The following is a 21,829-nucleotide window of genomic DNA, read 5'->3' as shown; positions in this document are numbered from 1 at the left end:
ACATACTGGGGAATTGTATTAAAGGGGTCGCCACATCGTGGGGAATTGTATTAAAGGGGTCGCCACCTCGTGGGGAATTGTATTAAAGGGGTCGTAGCACTATAAAGATTGAGAACCACTGCCTTAGATGCTTCAGAACACTCAAGAATGTATACAAACAATCATATATACTTGAACATAGCTGAATTTTTTTTCTGGGCTCCTCTCCACTCTTTGGCAACTGCTTTTTGGCTGCCTCTGTGTACAAGTACATGCACAAATCATTTGACTTCATCCAGGAATAATTTCAGATAACCATGTATATAATAAAATATAGTTTAAAAAGTCCGTCAACCTATAGTCAAAGCCAAAAACAGTGTTGATTCCTGGAAATTGTCTGTACGAGGCCTTGCATTTTACTTAGCAAGATTTTTGAAAGGAATTTGCTATTGCCCTCTTCCTAGGATTTAGAGCAGGGGTGTCAAACTCGAGACCCGTGGGCCGTATCCGGCCCACAGGGTGCTTAGATCTGAGCCGCAGGGCCATCCTGGAAACAGCGAAGGACCGGCCTGTGGTGCCGTCCCAAGCTCCGTTTTCACTGGCAGAAGGTTACAGGAGGCCATCCCAGCTGAAAATGGAGGTTGGGAGCTGTTTTCGCTGGCAGAGCAACTGGGGCATCACAGGGGCCCCTGACACAAGTGACATCAGCTGGTCACACCCACCCTGGCCCCCCACAATCCTGATGCGGCACTCAATGAAATTTAGTTTGACACCCCTGGTTTAAGAGAGAGACTGGCCCAGCTGCCTTTGTATCTAAAGCAGCCTGGAACTCAGTCTCTCAAGTTTCTAGCCTGATGTCTTAACTTAACCAAACTGGCTCTTTATAAACTTTTAACAATGTGGACTTGAGTTCAGAACAAAAAATAATGTGAATATAAGGATAATAAAGGGATGTTTCTAAATACACTATATCATGAGTAAAAAAGAGCCAAAATGTCCCCGCCATACATTGAAACTTTATGCAAGATGTGAAGTGCCTGTTTTGGTCTTTCAGCTCTTCAATATCCTGAGAGTATCTTTTCAAATTAGACAATTCCGTGTCAGATTTCTAAAACTTTTTTTGCCAATATCTTTAAACTTTAACGTCATTTATTTCTTTTTTAAAATAAAACATCTTGCTTTTCATAACAGTGTACAACATATATAATAATCAAAATAGAATTTTACTTAACTTCATTTGTAAATATGGTCTCCATTTATTTCTTTGGAGCGTCACTATATGTAATACTTTCATTTGCATACCTATCTTTGTTCCTTGTTTCTTTCCCCTCTGCCTTTTAAAACTATGACATTGTTTAAAAAAGGAAGGGAGAATAGGAGCTATGAACAAAAGATGGCCGGAACATAATAATAACTATAATTTTTGAATGTCAAGGAATTGTGAATGTAGACTTATATAAAGAGAATTACTGCAGGAACCCATTTGTGCTTGGCAGAGCAAGTTCTGACAGATTATAGGAAAGTACATGTGTGTGCGCTTCGTTATTTGATTGTTTTAGGAGAGTGTTTGAGTTGGCAGATCAACATATTGAAGCTTATCTGCTGATAATATTACAACTTGCTGGGGAATGTGAAAAACCAGAACATTGTCTGTTTAGAAGTCTTCAAATCTTACTGAGTAAAGTAGGTAAAAAACAGTAGAAGTAAATTACAAATTTTGAATCAGAATCATGAAGAATATCTATACTGATTGATTTATTATATTTCTAACTTCTAGAAATATTGGATGGTTCTAAATGTCTGAGCAGGGTTGTTGTTTTTTTCTAAATAGTCAGATAATTTTGGATAAGCATAGTAAAGTTTCCAGTGGAGGTGCTTGTCATTATTTCAAGGTGAGAAGAAGGTAAAAAGGGTCTTCTCTTGAGTTTCTTGTCCACCCATTATGCAGTTACAGGGTATATTGCCTCTTCTCTGACCATTATCTTGTCAATATCTCTTTGCCCAGGATCTATCCCACATACCATTATAGGTAATGACTGGCAGATCAAAATGAATTCTAGGTAGTGTTGTCTGTTGAAGGCTTGTTCTTGATTCCAGGGATCACAGGTCCTAACTTGTTTGAAGATGTCATACAGTCTGGTTTTTTAACAGTAACATTTATGTTCATGGTATGTTACCTACACACGCATACACAGTTGCCCTGGGAAGCTCACCTTATTTATGTATTACTTTGGTTCTTCCAAAATGTATATTACATCTTCATGTTGTTATTTTCCTTTTTGGATTTTTATAAAAGAAAGCTGGTAGAAAAAAGTGTCACAACTTTTGCAAATGAAAATGCTACTTTATCCGCAGTTTATAGAGTAGCAGCACATAACAGATATCTTCACTCATAGTCATATTGGGAAAAAAAAAGAGGTTCCAGTTGGAGCCAATAAAAAACATCTGTTGCCTTATTTATAGCTCCCATTTCCAAGAAGTAAATTCTTTAGCACATGAAAAACTGGATGACAGCTCATAATTCATAAAGTTACCACAGCCTAATCTGATAGTACATCATGTACAAAACTCCTCCCTATCATACAGACAATATCACTTCCTTTTAACACGAGATACTGTGCTGCATATTAAATTGGTAGCCTACATATTTTGGAGCACTCATTATAATAATTAAAAGATAATACAGGACTATAATATTGTACTGTTACAAAAAGTTGACTCAAAATCAGGAACTCTATTGGAAGATGCATTTTATTAGCATATCACCACTGTGTTTTGTTAGAAACCAAATTTTCTTTCATTCCCAAATCTGTTTTGCTTTATATTATATTGATTCTGATTTAAAATATTTGCTAAATCAGGCAGCTGCTTCACACACCCTGATGATTGGCTCTGAAAAAAGGAGGAAATTGTGAAACAAAGATATATCTAATACGTGTACTAGTGGGGAATGGAATATCCTTCATAAAATAAAAAATAAAGTATCCTTCAATCCAAAAAATAAAGTATCCTTCAAATCAATACTGAGTTCAAATTTTATTGGTAGCGGGATGGAAGTGTTTTATATTAAACTTCTCACCCCTCTTAACTGAGCATATTGGGTACAATTATAGAGAAAGTTACATTACTGAATCTCTGTTGAATCATTGGGTACAAATCTCATTATCTATGTTCTTGAGAAGCTTTAATTTCCTTCTGAAGCACAATCTCCTCTTTCTCCTTGGTCATCATCGTTTTCCAGATTAAGTAAACCTGAGCATCTTTTCACTTGTCTGTTTAGTTGAAAGTGGCTGGCTATGGAAGTCTGGTTTATGTTTGTATAACATGAATCTTGACTATAAAATTCACACATCTGAGTAATGTTTATCTATATGACAACAGTCTGCTGAGTAGATGCATATTAATTCTTTTCCCAAGAGTTCTGCTCCAACACAAGTCTCTAAACATAAAAGAATAATTCGGCTTTGGAGGTAAATCATAATATTTGTCTCCTGTATACCTTCTACTAAATGAATCTCTTCTTTTCCTTGCTATGTCCAATTACATTGTAGAGGGCAGATTAAGTTATAAATTTTGTTATATCCACTTTCATGCTTCCTCAGGCAGTAATGAAAAGTTTGAGAACTTGCAGAGCCAATTTTCTAGCTTTAATTTTCCATGCACCTTTGCCAGGTAATAACTCTGAAGATCTCTTTTACTGAGAACTCCTCCAAAATGTGCAGCTGTGTGCTGGTTTCATCTTGCAGTTTGTAACTATGTTGGCAGTGTTTAAATACAAGGTATGTTGTCAGCTCACACGTTGTCATTGCTAAATGCTGTTCAGGCCTGTCTCCATTAGTGAAAGCGGAGAGCTTGTAGATTGGAGGAATCCCAATCTCTTTTTAATTTGATTGGTTATTTCGGTGACAAGATAAAAATAGAACTAGCATTTCTGCCTTATCGTTAAACCTGGGATATATGCTTAATGACCAGTAAAGAAGGCTCACTGGGACACTTTCAGTGGCTTGTACATTTTAGAGACAATATGGCTTAAAATAAAACGGAAGAGTGTGCTTTTTCATGTGGGAAAACTAAGATGATTACGTTAAGTGAAAAATTGATACTGGATTGTAGCAAAGAAATCTGCAAAGTTGTTCAGATTCTTAAGAATGGACTTGGGTCTCCAAATCTTTGGGCAGTTTTACCGCGCACTTCAAAACAGAAGATAGTTTTAAAGTCAGGTACTGGTTGATGACTACTTGTTACGTTTTGTTTTTGTTTTATTTTGTGCATGATCATTACAGATTGCATGTTGGCATTAATATAGTATCTTGATAAACTCTTAGTTGTAGACTAGTTTAGTTAGTTATATTCTTAACCTATTTATTTTTATAGTTTGGTTTTATTTACAGATAGTCCTCAACTTAGCGACCATAATGGAGCCTACCCATTAAAGTCGTACGTCGTGATGGCTATAAAATGGATCACCTCACATGACTGATCAAATTTTATGACCTTTTTTGCAGCAATAGTTAAGTGAACCCGTTGTTCACTATGGGCTAATTTTGCTGAAAACTGGAAATAAATGGTGTTTTTTTTTTAAAAAAAAAAATAAAGCATGGTCACATGGCCCTTGGGACATTGTAGGCAGCTGTAAATGTGAGCCAGTTGCCGAGCACCTGAAATGCAGTCACATATCCTGGGGTCAACCATTGGAACTTCAGAACCTGGTCTTAAGTACCCATGGGGAGGTCTCATTACTTCAGTCATTAGGCAACTTGTATTTCTCCAAAGGGGACACAGTGGCTCAGTGGCTAAGTCACTGAGGTTGTCAATCAGAAAGGTCGGCAGTTCAGCAGTTCTAATCCCTAGCGCTGCGTAACAAGGTGAGCTCTCGTTACTTTCCCCAGCTTCTGCCAACCTAGCAGTTCGAAAGCATGTAAAAATGCAAGTAGAAAAATAGGGACCACCTTGGTGGGAAGGTAACAGCATTCCGTGGGCCTTCTGTGTTTAGTCATGCCAGCCACATGACCATGGAATTGTCATCAGACAGCACTGGCTCTTTGGCTTAGAAACGGAGATGACCACCGACCCCTAGAGTCGGGAGTGACTAGCATGTATGTGTGAGGGGAACCTTTACCTTACTTCTCCATTTAGTTTATTTTGATACATGTATAATTTTTCTGCTCTATTGTTTCTCATCCATATTCAAAGCTTATTTTGCCATTGACAGGTGAATTATTAAACTTTATTCCAATCTGTTACCATATGTTTGCAGCATCATTTTAAAAAGTAAAAGCATCGTAACTAAATCTGGCCTTTTTTGTTTCCTGATTTTTTTTCTTAACCTAAATGAGCACAAAAGGTTTGATTTCACCACTACCACCACCAAAGGTGGAAAGTTAATGTGGAAAGTCCCAATTGTAGCGTACAAGTAGCCCTTGACTTACAACCACAATTGAGCCCAACATTTCTGTTGCTAAGCAAGACAGTTAAGGGAGTTTTGCCCCATTTTATGAACATTTTTGCTTCCTTAATCAAAAACAGTTGTTAATTGAATCATGCAGTTGTTAAACAAATCTGGCTTCCATCATTGATTTTGCTTCTTGGAAGCTAGCTGAAGGTTACAAACGGTGAGCACATGACTCCGGGACAGTACAACCGTCATAAATATATGCCAGTTTGCCAAGTGCCTGAATTTTGATCATGTGACTGTGAAGATGCTGCATTGATTGTTAGTGTGAAAAACAAGTCATTAAACACTTTTTTCAATGCCATTGTAACTACGACTGGTCAGTAATTAAATCGATGTAAGTCGAGGTCTACTTGTAATGGTATAGGAAGTTTATACAATTTAAGCTTTGCAACTGCAAGAGGTTTCTTAAAAAAATTAAAATGTGTTAAAATGCCCTTTTTTGGTAACGTAATAATTTGTAAATCCTGATTTAATTATATGTTTAATTACTATGAATAGAATCTACTGGGATGTTTGTTCACTGTAAGCAGTTTCTGTAAAAGAAATTAGTTCCTTTTGGGTCCCAAATTCTCTGCAATGGAAAAGTGAAGAATATATAATGAATTGCAGACCACAGGGACAAAGAAATCTAACCCTTTCATTTTAGTCTAGTACCGATGATTTTTCCTAGTTTGGATAATGAAACATCTGCAAAGAAACAACCAAGCTCAGAGAGCACCAATTATTCCTCATTTGAACCCTGACCTACAAATACTCTTTATTGGTACCTTCATTTCCATCCAATTTCAATTAATTTTAATAAAACTTATTGGAGTGTTGAACTGGATGAGATGGGCGGGGGGAGCAAATGCAATAAAGAAAATCCTATTTGTCCTAGATAACTTGCATTTTAAATAACATTATTTCGTGTGTGAAACAGATTCATTTCCAGGAACATTACAAACATCTTCTTGGAAGTAAAGATGCCCTATTTCCTTCCCTCCTTAAAATATTATTTTTAAAATCTTGCTTTGTCGAATGATTTTTTTGCAGGAAATTAGAAAGACTGTAATTAAATTGTCCAGCCCATTAAGGTTATCATAGTATGTGCACATTTAGAAATAAGCCCCACTGAACATTGGGTTTATAGCCAAATAAATATAAATTGGATAGCACTTGACATATTTCAGAGCTCAGCTTTCTCTTTATTGTAGCATCCAGGTTGATTGCAAAAATATTTCTAAGTCTGAATCATTTAATTTTGCTAATGGCATATAAAAGAATGAAAAAAAGTTTCTTCCAAAGTATGTTTTAGTATATCTGTTTAATGTAGAAGTTGTGTGTGTGTGTGTATGCATATATATAAAGAGAGGGAGGGGGAGAGAGAGGGGGGGGAGGGAGCAAGAATTATCTCTTGTATTTCTTTCAAAATGTTTGCTTCAAAACTTCGCTGCATTAATGGTTCATATAGAATCACTAGCTAGTTTGTGACTGTAATGAAAGAAAATATATAGCTTTCTCAACCGGTCCTGGATGATAAGATGGATACATAATTTTTTATTCACTTATTTATTATGGGAAGGTTTTATAAAATGTGCACCTAGGAAATCTCTCATTGTGCCCAGTAATTCTGCTTCATCCCAATGACAAGGAAGATGGACAAGAAATAATAGCAAGAATGCTGAAAATTACTACAACATAAATGCAAGCCAGCTGTCTGACCTCAGGGAAATCCTTTTTTTTTTTTAAAGAAGGAAAATTATGACATGGGAATGCCTATTTCATGCTACCACTGATTTGTCTATAATTTGATTTAAATATGAACTTTGAGGTTGCAGCATCAAATTTTATTTTAAACAAAATTATCATGTATATGAAGGATGTAAGGAAAAAACACAAGTACAGTTGATAAAGGGAAGTTGTTCAGTATTTTAAATTTAACCAGTTGCACTATATCTCAGTCTATTTATAGATTTCAAGTGTAGCTGAATTTTGTTTGTTTGTTTGTTTGTTTTACAGTTTTTACACTTTCAGATCTTTGTGAGCAGTTTTCACCTCCAGAAAATGCACCACCTCTTCTTGTGAAATTAGTGGAAGCTATTGAAAGAAAAGGTATGAATAGGGTAAAATATAAATTTTAATAAATTGGTATAATAATCTGTATGCTACTAAAACACTCACATTTATCTGTGTGTAACCTTTCGCTGGACGAAACAGTGCATTGTAGGGCAACAATTTTTGAATTGTGGTACCTCAGCTGTGCTAACTTACAGAATCTGTCCAAAATCTGGAGTCTATGACTCCTGTGGAATTAAATGCAGCTAGTGAGCTAGTGAGTTTATTAACATATTTAACGTTTTCCTAAAACAGCTAAGAAACAGACATAAAACTGAAGACAATGTACTTTGCTTAATTGAAGCAAATTATTTTGTCTTTAAAGTTTGACAAAAGAATCTCTTTTATAAAGTTAATCTAAATTACCTCACATATTTCCTATGCCAAGGAATTATTCTCATTCCCTCTCCCTCCCTCCCTCCCTGTCCCCCTCCCCTCCCTCCCTCCCAATCCTGTTGTATCTTCAAGACAATATTGTATTCTGGTGACTATCTGGACTAGTCCCCACAGTTTTTCAAAAGTGGTTTGCCATTGCTTCCTTCCTAGGGCTCAGAGAGAAGAACTGGCTCCTTCATGCCTAAAACAGGATTTTAGAACTTACGGTGTCTCAGTTTCTAGCCTTAACCACTCCGCCAGACTGTTTCCTCTCCACCAAATTATTTCACTTTATCTCTTCCTACCTTTATTTAAAACTTATTTTGTTAAGTTTTTGAATTTATACTGAAGTTAAAAAAAGCTTTCGCTATTGGTGATGGTGCAAAGAGTGTAAGGGAGTTGGATGAAATTTCTTAGCATTGTCCTTGCTGCCCACAACTTCTTTTGCGTGGGCCAAGTGTTAAATGGCAACAACCTCAAATACTTCCTTTGATAAGAAAATAGCTCTTGCGCTACCTTCAACACATATAACACATGCCTGACTTTGTTTTACACTGACCGAGGTATTCACTCCCATTTTGCCCTAGGTTTTCTATATTTCCAAATGTATTATATGAAAAGGAATAAATGTACAGATAAATTTTTTTGCAGTCAGTTGTTTCTGAAAAACAAAAGACAAAAAACAGTCACAAGTTATATTCAAAACAACTCTTATAAATTAAAATTAGGCTTTCCAGCTTCTAAGATCAGGGTCTCCCAGCTTTTCCAAACAAATATGCAATCAAAGATGTCAGCTTTTCTGAACAAGCAAATGAATGTTCAGAGGCATTCCGTTATGCATTAGTTGAAATATTACTGCAAGTAGGGCAGGTAGTCCTTTGGCTGTTAAGTGCTGCGGTCTTTAACTAAGGCATCACAGGATAGTGACTAGCAATGCTATTTCTGCATTCTCCATTGACTGCTTGTCAGACTCCAGCTGTGTAAAGCACAGGAATGGCAATCATGTGACACCAGAGTAAGGTGACCATTGTAAATGTGATGGTTGGTTGAAAAACTAGGGAGGGGATTATACCATCATAACTTTGAGTGGTCAGTAAACAAGGCAGTTGATAAGAGGATTACCAGTACTGCTGTATTTACAAAATTATGAATGAAGGCTAATTGGGGCAGAAAAAATACCACTGAACGAACAGTCTTGATAATTTCAAATAGTGAGATTGCTGCCTATGAAAAATTTGATTTGATTTGATTTCTTGAATCTGAGCTCTCAGAAACTATTATAAAAATACTTTCTGTAGTCCTCAGTTCCTTTTGCCTTATAACAATGGATATTTGCAGTTCTATCCACTTTTATCTATTACATTTATTCTTTGTCCTTTATTCAGGAGCTCAAGGCAGCGTTCTTACTATTTCCGTTTTCTACCATAGAAACTGGTCAGGGTATATGGTGCTAGGAGTGATTGGCTCAAAATTGGCCTTCCTGCATGTCACAGCAATTAAAGAGCAATTAAAAACATTGTGCATAACCTAGCTGCCCTACACATGTGCAGATGAAGCTCACCCGCCACAGACTGGTACTGGGCCATGGACCAGGGATCGGGGACCCCTGACATAACGAGATCAGATCCTTCTCTTTCATTATTATGATGCTATAAACAGGTCTTTAAAAATTAAAATAAGCTACAGGAGATCCTAAATAAAATCAATGCCTATTGCAATAGAAAATACCTACTTTTCCCTTCTAACTGGACTAGTGTAGAGTATTATTGTAATGGCTAGAACCTTTAAGTTGTAACTTATAGTAAGATCCTCAGCACTCCTTTTAGGAACTCATAAACTTTAAAGGTTTGGTTTGGGTTTGTTGTTTTTTAGTTTTGATATTTGACTTGGCCTTTCTCAGGTTAGGATTATGGATATAAAATTAGATTAATAATGTTACACAATCAAGAGTTTGCAAGAGTGCCATACTGTATCCTCACGGGAGAGATAGAGAACATTTATTTATTTATTTATTTATTATTTAAACTTATATACCGCCCTATCTCCCAAAGGACTCAGGGCGGTTTACAGGCATATAAAAAACATCAATATACAAATTAAAATAATCGTTAAAAGACTTATTCTAATGCCAATAGTTAATAATACCAATTGTTAAAAATAGAAATATAAATATTAAAATCGATTTAAAACCCCTCTAAATTTAAAAAGTCTAAGCCAGTCCTGCGCAAATGAATAAATGAGTCTTAAGCTCGCGACGGAAGGTCCGAAGATCTGGAAGTTGACGGAGTCCTGGGGGGAGTTCGTTCCAGAGGGTGGGAGCCCCCACAGAGAAGGCCCTTCCCCTGGGCGTCGCCAGACGACACTGCCTAGCTGACGGCACCCTGAGGAGTCCCTCCCTGTGAGAGCGCACGGGTCGGTGAGAGGTATCTGGTCGCAGTAGGCGGTCCCGTAAATAACCCGGCCCTATGCCATGGAGCGCTTTAAAGGTGGTCACCAAAACCTTGAAGCGCACCCGGAAGGCCACAGGTAGCCAGTGCAGCCTGCGCAGGATGGGTGTTATGCGGGAGCCACGGGGGGCTCCATCTATCACCCGCGCAGCCGCATTCTGGACTAACTGCAGCCTCCGGATGCCCTTCAATTATAACATAATTATACAAGAACATGGAGGAAATGTAAACAACTGAAAGCTACAGGAAATTTTCAGCATCACAAAACTTAATACGTTCTTTTTTCTTTCTTTCTTTTTTTAAGGTCTGGAATGTTCGTCATTGTATAGGTCACAAGGGTCAAGCAGCAGTGTTGAATTAAGACAGATTATTGAGTGTGGTAAGCACAACTATTTTCAAAAATCAAACTGGGTAATAATTTAATATCAGTGTAATTTGCTTTCAGATAGAAATGCCATTTATTACATTTAAATTTCGTTATACGAGATATATAAAATACTGTGGCAGAAATAGTATCTGGAATAGTGGTAAAGGGAAACCTCATTAAATGGGCTAAGGAAGTGGGGAGGGGTATGCTTGCTATTAATGAGATTCCAGTAAATTGAAAAGTAGATCGTAAGAGATCCAATCATAGAATCTTTGAAAATACCATTATCCTTACCAATAAATTATAGTTTGCCTGTCATCTGTATAGCGAGGAACTCAGTCACAGTAAAAACACATCATCATTGCAAATGTCTCTGCAAGCAATATAAAAAATTCAAGACATACCCAAAAGTACCTACAAAAACCACAATTTTGACCAAAATTTCCATCCTAAGCTGTTGCAATCGTAAGTCAAGTTGGACCCTATTGTATGACAGTTTTTGTTTAGTGAATCCAGCTCATCTTATGGCAGTTTTTTTGCTAAAAATCAGTAAAAACACAATCACATAGCTGCAGGGCATTGCAACTGATCATAAATATGAGTTGCTTATCAAACACCTGAATTGCAATCATATGGCTGTGGGATGGGATGATGGTCGTAAGTAGAAGCACAGATTGTAAGCAGTGGTGAAATCCAGCCGGATCTATCTGGCTCGCATGAACCAGTAGTGCTGGTGGAGGGAGGCTCCACCCACCCAGCAGGACGTCTTTACGTCCCTTTTTGACCCTCTGCACATGCGCAGAAGAGGCAAGTTCGTGCTCCCACACACTTCCGTTCCCGAACCGGTAGCGAAGGTAGGTGGATTTCACCGCTGATTGTAAGTCACTTTTTCTGAGGCAGTTGTAACTTCTATTGGTCATTAAGCGAACAGTATAAGTTGAAGACTGCCTGTAGTAGCATTTTCCAGAATTTACTGATTGGAGATAGAAAGAAAAATGCTGCAAAAAGTGTTATTTACACAGGATTCCCTTCGTAGAAATAATTCTCGTGAGTTAAATGCAGATATTATTCAACACTGTTTGTTGTGGGGAGGGCAAAGGAATGTGGGTCACAACACAAACTTTTGCACTTTTCTGTCATGAGACCCTACTCAACATTTGGATAAAACCTCAGGTTGCTGTAGATCAGGAATGGGCAATTATTTTTCCCAAGGGGCCACATGAGAAACTGGGAATGATATGGAAGACTTCTGTCCCTGCCCCCTGTTGGACAGGGACAGCTGAAGGGCCAGATGTGGCCCATGGGCCATAAAATGCGCCACGGTGATACAGTGGTTAGAGCGCAATACTGCAGACTACTTCTGACTGCCATCTGTCTGCAATTTGGCAGTTCAACTCTCACCAGGCTCAAGGTTAAGTCAGCCTTCCATCCTTCCAAAGTGGGTAAAATGAGGAGCCATATTGTTGGTGTTTTTTTTTTTCATAAAAAAGTTTTATTTTTACAATCATATCAAACAGCTCATCCAATGTACAGTTATATACAATTAGTCGGGCTTGCCCAGTCACCATCCCCCTTTTTAACACTCTTCCCTCTTCTACCTTCTTCTACTTTCCAGACCTTCCTCTCCTTCTCTTATCTACATCCTCTCCTCCCTCCACCCTACACCATCCTTCTCCCTCTTCTACCCCTCTTCCTTTCTCTTCTCCTCTTTCCTACCTCCTACTCTCTCCTCTTTTCTCCCTCCCCACCGTTCTAAAATGGTAAGTGGGCAGACCCGACCCTACATTAATTATATTTATACATCTTCAATAATCCCTGTACATTAACCATCACTCCATCCTCTACCCTCAACCCCCAATTCCCTCCCCTTACCCCCACCCCCACCCCGACTTCCCAGAACAAAATGCAGGGTATCAAAACTAACAATCATAATCCAAAATAAATCCTAAATTATAATCTCTAGTCACTCCACACATAATCACACTCTCAATTCCCCTCTCCTTCAGAAATATATCTAATACAAAATATTTCCTAAATTTACTCATATGCTATTTGATATTTTTTTAGAAGAGCCATATTGTTGGGGGCAATAGGCTGACTCTGTAAACCGCTTAGAGCTGTAAAGCACTGTGAAGCAGTATATACTGTAAGTCTAAGTGCTATTGCTATTGCTAAAATGCTCAAGTCTCATCATTCATTTAAATACACTTCCCTGAGTGAAGAATAGCTCTTGGCAAAATATACTGCATAACATATTTGTGTCTCTGTGTTTTTTAGAGGTTTCTTCAGTGGATTTTGAGGGAATTGAACTTCACATTTTAACAGATGCGTTGAAGAGGTACTTTCTCGACTTGCCAAATCCTGTCATTCCAGCATCTGTTTACAATGAAATGATTTCTGTAACACAAGGTATGTTTATAAATGTTTCTTTTGAGTAGAGTTGGGGGTTTGAGGATCCTTATTTTTACAGGGCATGCTCATGATGCAATGCTACAGTTCATATCATTGTATCAGACATGGCATCTACATGATTACATCATTGTGTGAATATTATTTTGGTCTGTTGTGGGATGCTGCTGCTGACGTGTCTTTTTCCGGTGTAATGTAAAAGGACATTATTATAGCTCCTTCCATGACATGATATACCTAAATTGGGATTATCTGCAGCTAACCCTGTTCTCTGGCATGCATACCTGTAAGACACACATGATTGAAAATATATGTGTACACTTTAAAAACCCAATGTACAAAATAGATCTTAGTGTTAAGAACTCCATGTAACTTGGCAAGTATATTATTTGTTCAAACACTGGTTAACCAATCAAGGATTCGTATGTAGAAAAAGCTAATTGTTAACCTTCTATCTGTATGGACAAGGTAAATGTATTAGCTAGACATGATTCTGAAGTCCATTTGCAATTTGGGATGCAGTGCAATAAAGACTTAGAGATAAGGTTTGTCTCTTCATTATGAAGTCAGACTGTGTATTTAACCTTTTCAGTTTTCAAATTCAGTTGCTTATTATGGGGACAGGATACAACTTTCAAAGTTAGAATTGCGTTCTTGAGTCTTATCTGCTACATCTCAGAAATTACCCAGTCACGTGAGGCGAAGGGGAGATTTCTGCCAGCATTAACTGAACGTTTAGTGGTTTTCATCTAATTATATTTCAGTTTCAATTTGACTTTAGTATAATTGATTTTTTCCCATCCACGGTTGCTTAATTTTTCATTGTTGTAAGGAAAGGTTTTTTAGTTTACATTAAAGGGATTGATGTCTTCTTGCAAAATTGATGCTTTTCCATGGCTGTTTAGAACAATTGCTGGTGATTTCAAGTTGACAAGGATTTTTTTTTTTCCAGAAGTACAGAACTCAGAAGAATATGCTCAAGCATTGAAAAGACTCATCAGATCTCCTAACATACCTCAACAGTATTGGCTCACACTCCAGTATCTCCTTAAACACTTCTCTAGACTTTGCCAGGTCTCTACCAAAAACCCTTTAAATGCAAAATCTCTGGCTGAAATTTTTAGCCTTTTGCTGTTCAGATCTCCAGTAGCCAGGTAAGATATGTGTTCCCGAGTCTTGATAATTATAAAAAAAAATTCAGTGATAATTATAATTTTTTCTTTCCAACTTTTTTTTTATTTTACTGTAACACATGGACATTTTTCTTGTTTTTTACAGCTCTGACAGTGAACAACATATAAAAATATTGGAAGTATTAATTACAAGTGAATTGAATGAGAGACAACCTGCACCAGGTAAGAAAACATGTATTTTGGAAACTTTTTGAAGTTGGCGTCTTTGTTTTCTTTTGCAACCAATGACTCCTACATTTGATGACATTTATGTCAGATGGGATGCATTTTAAAAATAATATATTTATTTGTAGCGTGATTTTTTTTGCCAATATTTGATGTTCTTTTGTCTATCACTTGATACACAGTAAAGATTTCTTTGCTTCATTAAACAGTTAGATGTTTGTCATAGTGTGCAGAAGGGAAATAGCAAGGACTCTACTGAAAGTTGTTTTTCTCATAATACCAGCAGCAAGTGCATCTTGGCACAAGATAGTTCAAAGCTGTAGCACATAACTCCTCTATAAGCTATGTGGAGTATAAAAACTGCCCACCAGGTATCTGTGAGATGTGTTGGACTGTGTCCAATGGTAAAGCCATTTCTTATGGTATGTGAAGATTGTGTATTTCCTGCTAGTCTGGTTTAGATTTTTCAACCAAATACAATTTGAATGTGAATATATCCCAAGTTAAAGTCAACAACATGGTCTTTATAAGTTGTTTTACAATAATGTTGCAGTGAATATGTGTTTGCTCATGGATGTGGCTTTAAACAAATTGTCATAAATATTTGTTACGTACTTAAGAACACAACAGTAACTGCTAGTAGACTACATATTTGATGTAGCACACTGGGTAGTAATGTAAGTTGGATTCAAATAACTTCTTTGACTTGAACTTCCTAGATAGCCATATAAAAGCTATAAAGTTTTTCCAATGCCATCATAAGACTATTGTTCTTACACAATGGCAAAGAACTTGCTTAGGTTAGGGTTAACAGCTGATATTCCGAGTCCTCTGAATACTAATCCTTACATAACTGATGGCCCCACTCAAAAATATACAGGGGGGACATCAGCATATTTGGCGAACCCTTCAGTTTATAGAAGTTCAATAATCCTTAAGGAGAAAAACTGTTATATAACCAGGGAGAGGTGCTTACCCAGAGGTGTAGAAGGGCAGATACATTATGAGGTGCTTCAAATGATTGCATACTGCTTTTTCTTGTCATTGGTTGCATCAGTTTTACATTCTTGTTACTGATTAGCTTATTTCAGTAAAAACATTTGTATATGATATAATAGATTCCTTTTGACACAAATGCAATGCGTAGAAAACATACTGAATGAACTTAACGAAAGATGCCACATTTCACGGCATAAATGTTTTTATTTGATTTTTTTGAGCATCAAACATAAATGTTCCTTTATCTCATTTACTTGTTTGCAGAATGATTTTCTTAAAAGCAGAACTGGGGTTTGACTGATTTTAGATTTTTAGAGAACCAGTGGTATTTTGACAATTACAAGTTGTAAATAATTTATCTCTCTCCTTCTAGATATTTGTGTTGCAGATTTTAATAGTGGTCTATAATTTCTAGAGAAATCATAGGGATTATTTTAATGGTATATACCAAGTAAACACAATCCTATTAATTAACTAAACAAAAAATATTAATTAATTGGGTAGCTTGTTTTTAATAATGCTAATAATATAGATGGCAATAAAATTGCAGATGCCACATATGGTCCTGATATTATGCTGCCATAATAGCAGTAGAGTTTAGACTTATATACAGCTTTATAGACTTCTCTAAGCGGTTTACAGAGTCAGCATATTGCCCCCAACAATCTGGGTCCTCATTTTGTCAACCTTGGAAGTATGGAAAGCTGAGTCAACCTTGAGCCTGTAAGAATTGAACTGCCAAATTGCTGGCAGCTGCCAGTCAGAAGAAGTAGCCTGCAGTTCTGCATTGTAACCACTGTGCCAGCATGGCTCAATACTAATAGTTTTTCTCAAATCAGATAGTGTTTAGTGAGACCTTAAACTCTTCTTTGTGATGTATTGTTTAAATTATTCTTTTCTTCTCCTCTCTAAAGTGTTCTTCTTATCTTGTAGACAGGAAAGTATTTAAAAACAGGTCAGATTATTGGTTTATATAATTTAGTATGGTCCACAGTTGCTCCCTCAGTTTTTAGACAAAAGTGTTTCTCAACCCTACTAGACCAGTTAGTATCCTTCAACATACCTAATTAGAATTATTAGGTATTCCCTCATTTCTAATTAGAAATGAGGGAATATAAGAAAACACAAATAAAGGTGTTCCGTCAAGATGGTGAATACTTTTTTTGGCCTGCTTCTAATCTCTGGATGCCAAATTCTTCTTTCTTAACCTACAATATAGCCAATACAGTTTAATTAATCCAGCATTTTTAACTAACTACTGAATATGAGGATAAAACTTAGGTGAGAAATCTATTTTAGTGTACAGTAAATTAAAAAAAGCATACATGAGTCTTTTTTTTTATTTCTACATATAATATATTTTATGAGATCTTTGGCAAAATGAGAAAAAAAAACCTCTCCCCAAAGATTAAGTTGTGCAGACCTATCTATCCTGTTTCCCCCAAAATAAGACATCCCCTGATAATAATCCCAATCGGGCTTTTGAGCGCATAGCAATAAGGCCAAGCACTTATTTCAGGGTTCAAAAAAATATAAGACAGGGTCTTATTTTCTGGGAAACATGGTAGAATAATCTCTTTGGAATGCAGTAGGATTTACTTTGGGTAAGTACACCTAGAATGCCTTATCAGGAACTATATAAGGCTGCAGATCTGTATTGGAAATACATAGGTGTAATTTGATGCTTGTTCTGCATCAAATTAATAGTTAGGCACCAGGCAAGAAAGCAGGAAAGTGTGAGTTCAACTCCTGCCTAACTCACCAGTGGTGGGCTTGGTCGCAAGGGTTCAGGCGAACCCTTAGTTCTGATCGCTGGCTGGACCCGCCTACCTGCCCCTGTTCTATGCTATCCATTTATAACTTACTTCCTGGCTTATTGCCTGGCCCATCTACATTCCGTGCCACTCCTGCTGTTCTCATCAGAGCTGCCTGAGCTGATTAGGAGCCTGTTTGAAGCTCCGTTTCTCTCCCAAAGAGGTGCATGTGCGCTCACAACCAGTGAACCATTTGTTAAAGAAAGTGCAGCCCACCCCTGAACTCCCCTCACAGGTTTGTTGTTGTGGGGAAAGCAGGAAGAGGAAGGTGCATTGGACATGTTTGCTGCCTTTGTAAAAATAATAAAGGTGGGAAATGAATGAATAAATAACTGAATGAAGAGAAGATATTATGGTAATTAAATGAAGACATAACATATTTTATAATAGTGAAATATTAAAGACAAATCTCAGTATCAACATGAATCATAAGTCATTTGTGCTTAGAATCTAATGTATTTGACATTACATCATTCCAACTCCTTTATTCAAGTTGAAGCTGATCAGTAGTACAATATTTGTCCAGCAGAGGGCTCTCTTTTTTAGCGAATAATAATAACCAAGTTGCATACCATTTTAACATATTCAGTACTAAATTCAGCACTGCACTTTGCATCAGAGGCTTGTTATTCTTTAATATAAATTGTAGATAGAATCACCAAAGCAGCTACAGTTGAATGTTAGACCCCATGTACTAATTCAGTTTCTGCTTTGAGAATTCAGTCATCAAATGTCAAAATTCTGCCTTTTACAGCACTTAATAAAAGAGGAAAAAAAGCAGAAGTTACAAGCTAGTTCCTCTATGCGATGCCATGACTTTATTCTCCTATGTGTGCGGAGCTATATAAAAATGTTGTCTCTACTAATGGAAGACTGGGGGCACATTAAATACCATCTCCAATTATAACACTCCTGATAAAAACTCTTCCATTAATAGTTAAACATAACATGGAACAATTTCTTTGTGTTGTTGCAATCACTGTTTTTTATTGCAGTGAATTTACAAATATTTAGGGTTTTTCTTCTTTCTTCATCCCAGCAAAAGTTGGTTGCTAGGTACCATGAAGATGGAGTAAGGATGCATAACATATTGCATTAATAACTTCTACAGATTGTGGGTTTCTCACTCCTGATTAAAGTCTTAGCCAAGATTGGAGCTAAATAAATAGTGGTTTTCTGCTATTAAAAGGAAACATAAAATGAGCACCCTAGTTATGTTGTTGCTGCCTTGTGGAAAGTGCTAGTAGGTTATTTAATCAGCGGTTATCCAATTTTTCTGTCACCAAAAGCATAAAATGCAAAATGTGTGGGAAAATACTGTTTATGGAGAACTATTTTCTGTCCAATATAACTCATTTACTGCTGGACTATGGTATATGTAGGACAGGGTTCTTCCAAGTATTGCATAGCAGAGTGTTACAAAAGATGTTAAATACAGTTATAAACAGATTGTAGTCGAAGTTTAAAAAGCAAATAACATTAAAAAGTCTGTTCGCTCTTAAGGCTTGATAATTTTTTATGTAAGAAATAAACATGGTTGTCCAAATTGTTCTATTTCTGCTGGTAGGCTTCATTGGGAGCCGAAAAGGAAAAAGAAAACCAAATTAGGTCTGTAAGCTAGCAGTCATGTTAGAGGGCAAGAATTCAAACCAATTTGGCTAGAGGGCAGGAACTCAAAGTCCATACCTACGAAAATGAATCCATTTTAGGGGGAAACCCAAGGGAGGATTACTACCAGAGAAATAGTCTGAGAAATGATTGAAGTCTGGTAAACAGGTCCCTTGTCAATCAATAGGAGTGCTGATTTACCACCAGCCTATCTGGTACCTAGGAGTCAAGGGCATGGTGGTATAAGGAAACAATTAATGACTTAATAACTGACCATTAGCATCCTAATTAACACCTAAAAGTTATACACAACCAGGAACCATATAAATACAATGCACAGACCAGACCAATGCATATATTCTGGAGAGAGAGAGAAGTTCCCCAATGATAGACTCCAGCACGAGCACCAAAGCTTGGAAAAATAAATATTTGGTCCCGCTGGCTAACTCAGATTGGATTCTGCAACATTATCCTGGGATATGTATATTTACCTTTGTTCATGAGAATTACTACCATATAACATCAGTCTTCTGTTGTCAATCTCAAGAATAGTTTGGACATATCTTTTCCCCTGAATTATTTATTAAGTGTTTGTGTGTATGCATGTATGTATGTGTGTGTTTCTCTCGCGCGCGTGCTCTCTCTCTACGAACTGACATACTGTGTTTATTCTCTGCCTCCATTTCTCCTTCAGTATGTCAAGCCAAAAGCATAGTCAGAGGTGAACGTTTTTCTATGAAGCAAAAGCAGCTGGAGAACACTTTTCTGGGACTTCTCCCTCAGCAGCCATTACAGCCGTATCATTCTCAACCATGCCTTGAGTGGATGTTAAGAGCAGAATGACCCAAAGCATAATATAATATGTAAAGAAATAAGGAAAATAATGTTTAATTTCCAAAGAATATTTGTCTGTTTGCCAAGAGAGAGAGAGAGAGAGAGAGAGAGAGAGAGAGAGAGAGAGAGAGAGAGAGAGAGAGAGAGACCAAATAAAACCCACTCATTAAGTCGTAAAATAAAATTGTGCCACAAGACTAATGGATTTATAGATGCTTAGGTACTTAGGGTGTGCCTGGCTGGCTGATATAGGCACTTCTGTAATATTGCTACCGTCCCCTCCCCCTATACCTTTCTGTTGTCGAACTGTAAGAGAATTTCTTATTTTAATGAAAGTTTGTAGGTTCGACATCCATTTATACTGATCATAGGAGGGTAAGCAATTTCTTGTTCAAACTTTCTATCCAGATATAGTGAAATGGACTCGATCAAATAACATTCACTTTAAAATCTTTATCTTGCACAGTGCTATTGACCTCACTTGACCAAAATAATGCCCTTGTTTAGGGATCTAATTTATGGCATATCTGCTTGAGAACAAGCCCCATTGGACACCGTGGGAAGTACTTGCAAATAAAGATGCACAAGATTGTTCTTTATGTTACAAAAGCTCTGTGGAAGCTGAAGCTAGCAAGAGGTTGGGGAGGAGTTAGACTTTAAGTTGATTTTAAATTAACTCAGTAGTATACGGCTTCGTTTGGGGAGTCCTCAGACAGCACCTGTCATTGTGGTCCATTGGAAGGTGGTGTCGTGAATGCTAAAGAGCTTCTGAATTTGTGGGCTTTTTGAGGCACAAAACTTTACAAGGAGGGCTTTCATTCTATCTTCCCCCCCTCCTGAATTAGCTTAGCCACTTCCTGTATTTGGCTGCTCATAATGCTTTTCTTGACAGTCTCCTTCAACACTGCACGGAGCAGCTGGTTATAGAAACTGTTTTAAGGCTACTTACAATGGTCTTCTCATTTGCTTAGCTAAATTGAGACCGGTTAGTCTTGCATTGGCCACTTGTTAGCCGGTGACAACTCTGACTTTGACTCCAGCTCCCCTCCCCCACCTGAAATCCCTTGCTCAGCAAATATTTGAACCTGCCCAAGTTAATCATGAAACTGAGATCTTTATCTTGGAGAGACGTGCAAGCTACAGAGGACTTTTTTTTTTAAAAAAGGGGAAAAAAGCCAGCTAAATTCAGTGATGAAACAGAAATGGGCTGATAGTCTCAGCAAGAACAGAGATTGATTCTTTCCAAAGGGAACAAGACGTGGAGCTTTTCGATTCTTCTTACTGCAGCTTTTTCTTCTGGATTTACCAAGCAGAAGAATTTATTACAGTTTTCGAGATAACTTCTTCCTAGTTGTTTCAGAGAAGATTTGAACCCAAGGAAAGCCTGATTTAATTTGTATTTTAATCTGTGAAGCTGAGCTGAAACCACATTCAGTCTGGAATTTTCAGATTGTGATATACAAGGGTGAATGTGCACCATGCATAGTATACAAAGTAAGTAATTCTTGATTTGATTTGAAGTAATGAGAGAGAGACAGAGAGAGAAACTGATTTCTTTAAAGTAAGGGACTCTGGTATGTGTGTGTATGGATTTACATATACATAGATATTTCTCAATCTCTTATCACAATTAGAATAATATATGCTGCAGCCAAGCAGATTAAATAGTTATGCTTTAATAGTCAAAATGTGTTTTAATGAAACCTGTTCAACATATGCTGGAACTGTGGAAAATCACTGGTTTGTCAAAATCTTGCTCTTTCTGGTTTGCCACGTGATGTCCTAGCAAGCTAGACAAGTTTGGGTTAAGCAGTAACTTGATCATACAAGTGCAACTGTCCAGAATTTAGCCAATAGTATAATTTTAGCAAGAAAATCCTCTTCTTCCACCTGTTAAATATATTTTGTTGAAACCTACTTCAGGGAAATACAATGAGAGAGAGAAAGAAATAACCAATTAATGGTTAGTTGTGTTGCTTTATATCTCACATAACCTATGTAAGCAATGTGCTTCGGCGGCAGAGCTATTTGGATAGCAGGTGGGCTAAACCCTGAGCTTCACTGTTTGAGCTTGTGTCTGGGATTCTCTG

General features: G+C 37.1%; 1 protein-coding gene across 8 annotated transcripts in view; it reads left to right on the top strand.

Annotated features, from left to right (window-relative positions):
- The window catches only part of PIK3R1 (phosphoinositide-3-kinase regulatory subunit 1), a 61,412-nt gene that overhangs the window by 25,609 nt on the left and 13,974 nt on the right, over positions 1 to 21,829 (top strand). For 7 of the 8 annotated variants that reach the window (XM_058169447.1, XM_058169442.1, XM_058169444.1 and 4 more), the window contains 5 exons: positions 7,433 to 7,525; positions 10,655 to 10,729; positions 12,995 to 13,126; positions 14,079 to 14,280; positions 14,405 to 14,481. In XM_058169447.1, the coding sequence (XP_058025430.1) occupies positions 7,433 to 7,525; positions 10,655 to 10,729; positions 12,995 to 13,126; positions 14,079 to 14,280; positions 14,405 to 14,481 (579 nt within the window). Of the gene's footprint in view, positions 1 to 3,963; positions 4,200 to 7,432; positions 7,526 to 10,654; positions 10,730 to 12,994; positions 13,127 to 14,078; positions 14,281 to 14,404; positions 14,482 to 21,829 lie in introns of those variants that run through there. The other variant, XM_058169448.1, reaches the window with a different exon arrangement.

This window comes from Ahaetulla prasina, chromosome 2, assembly GCF_028640845.1.
Source record: "Ahaetulla prasina isolate Xishuangbanna chromosome 2, ASM2864084v1, whole genome shotgun sequence".
Taxonomy (NCBI): domain Eukaryota; kingdom Metazoa; phylum Chordata; class Lepidosauria; order Squamata; family Colubridae; genus Ahaetulla; species Ahaetulla prasina.
The sequence above is the reverse complement of the archived record's forward strand: the minus strand, read 5'-3'. Positions and strand labels throughout refer to the sequence as shown.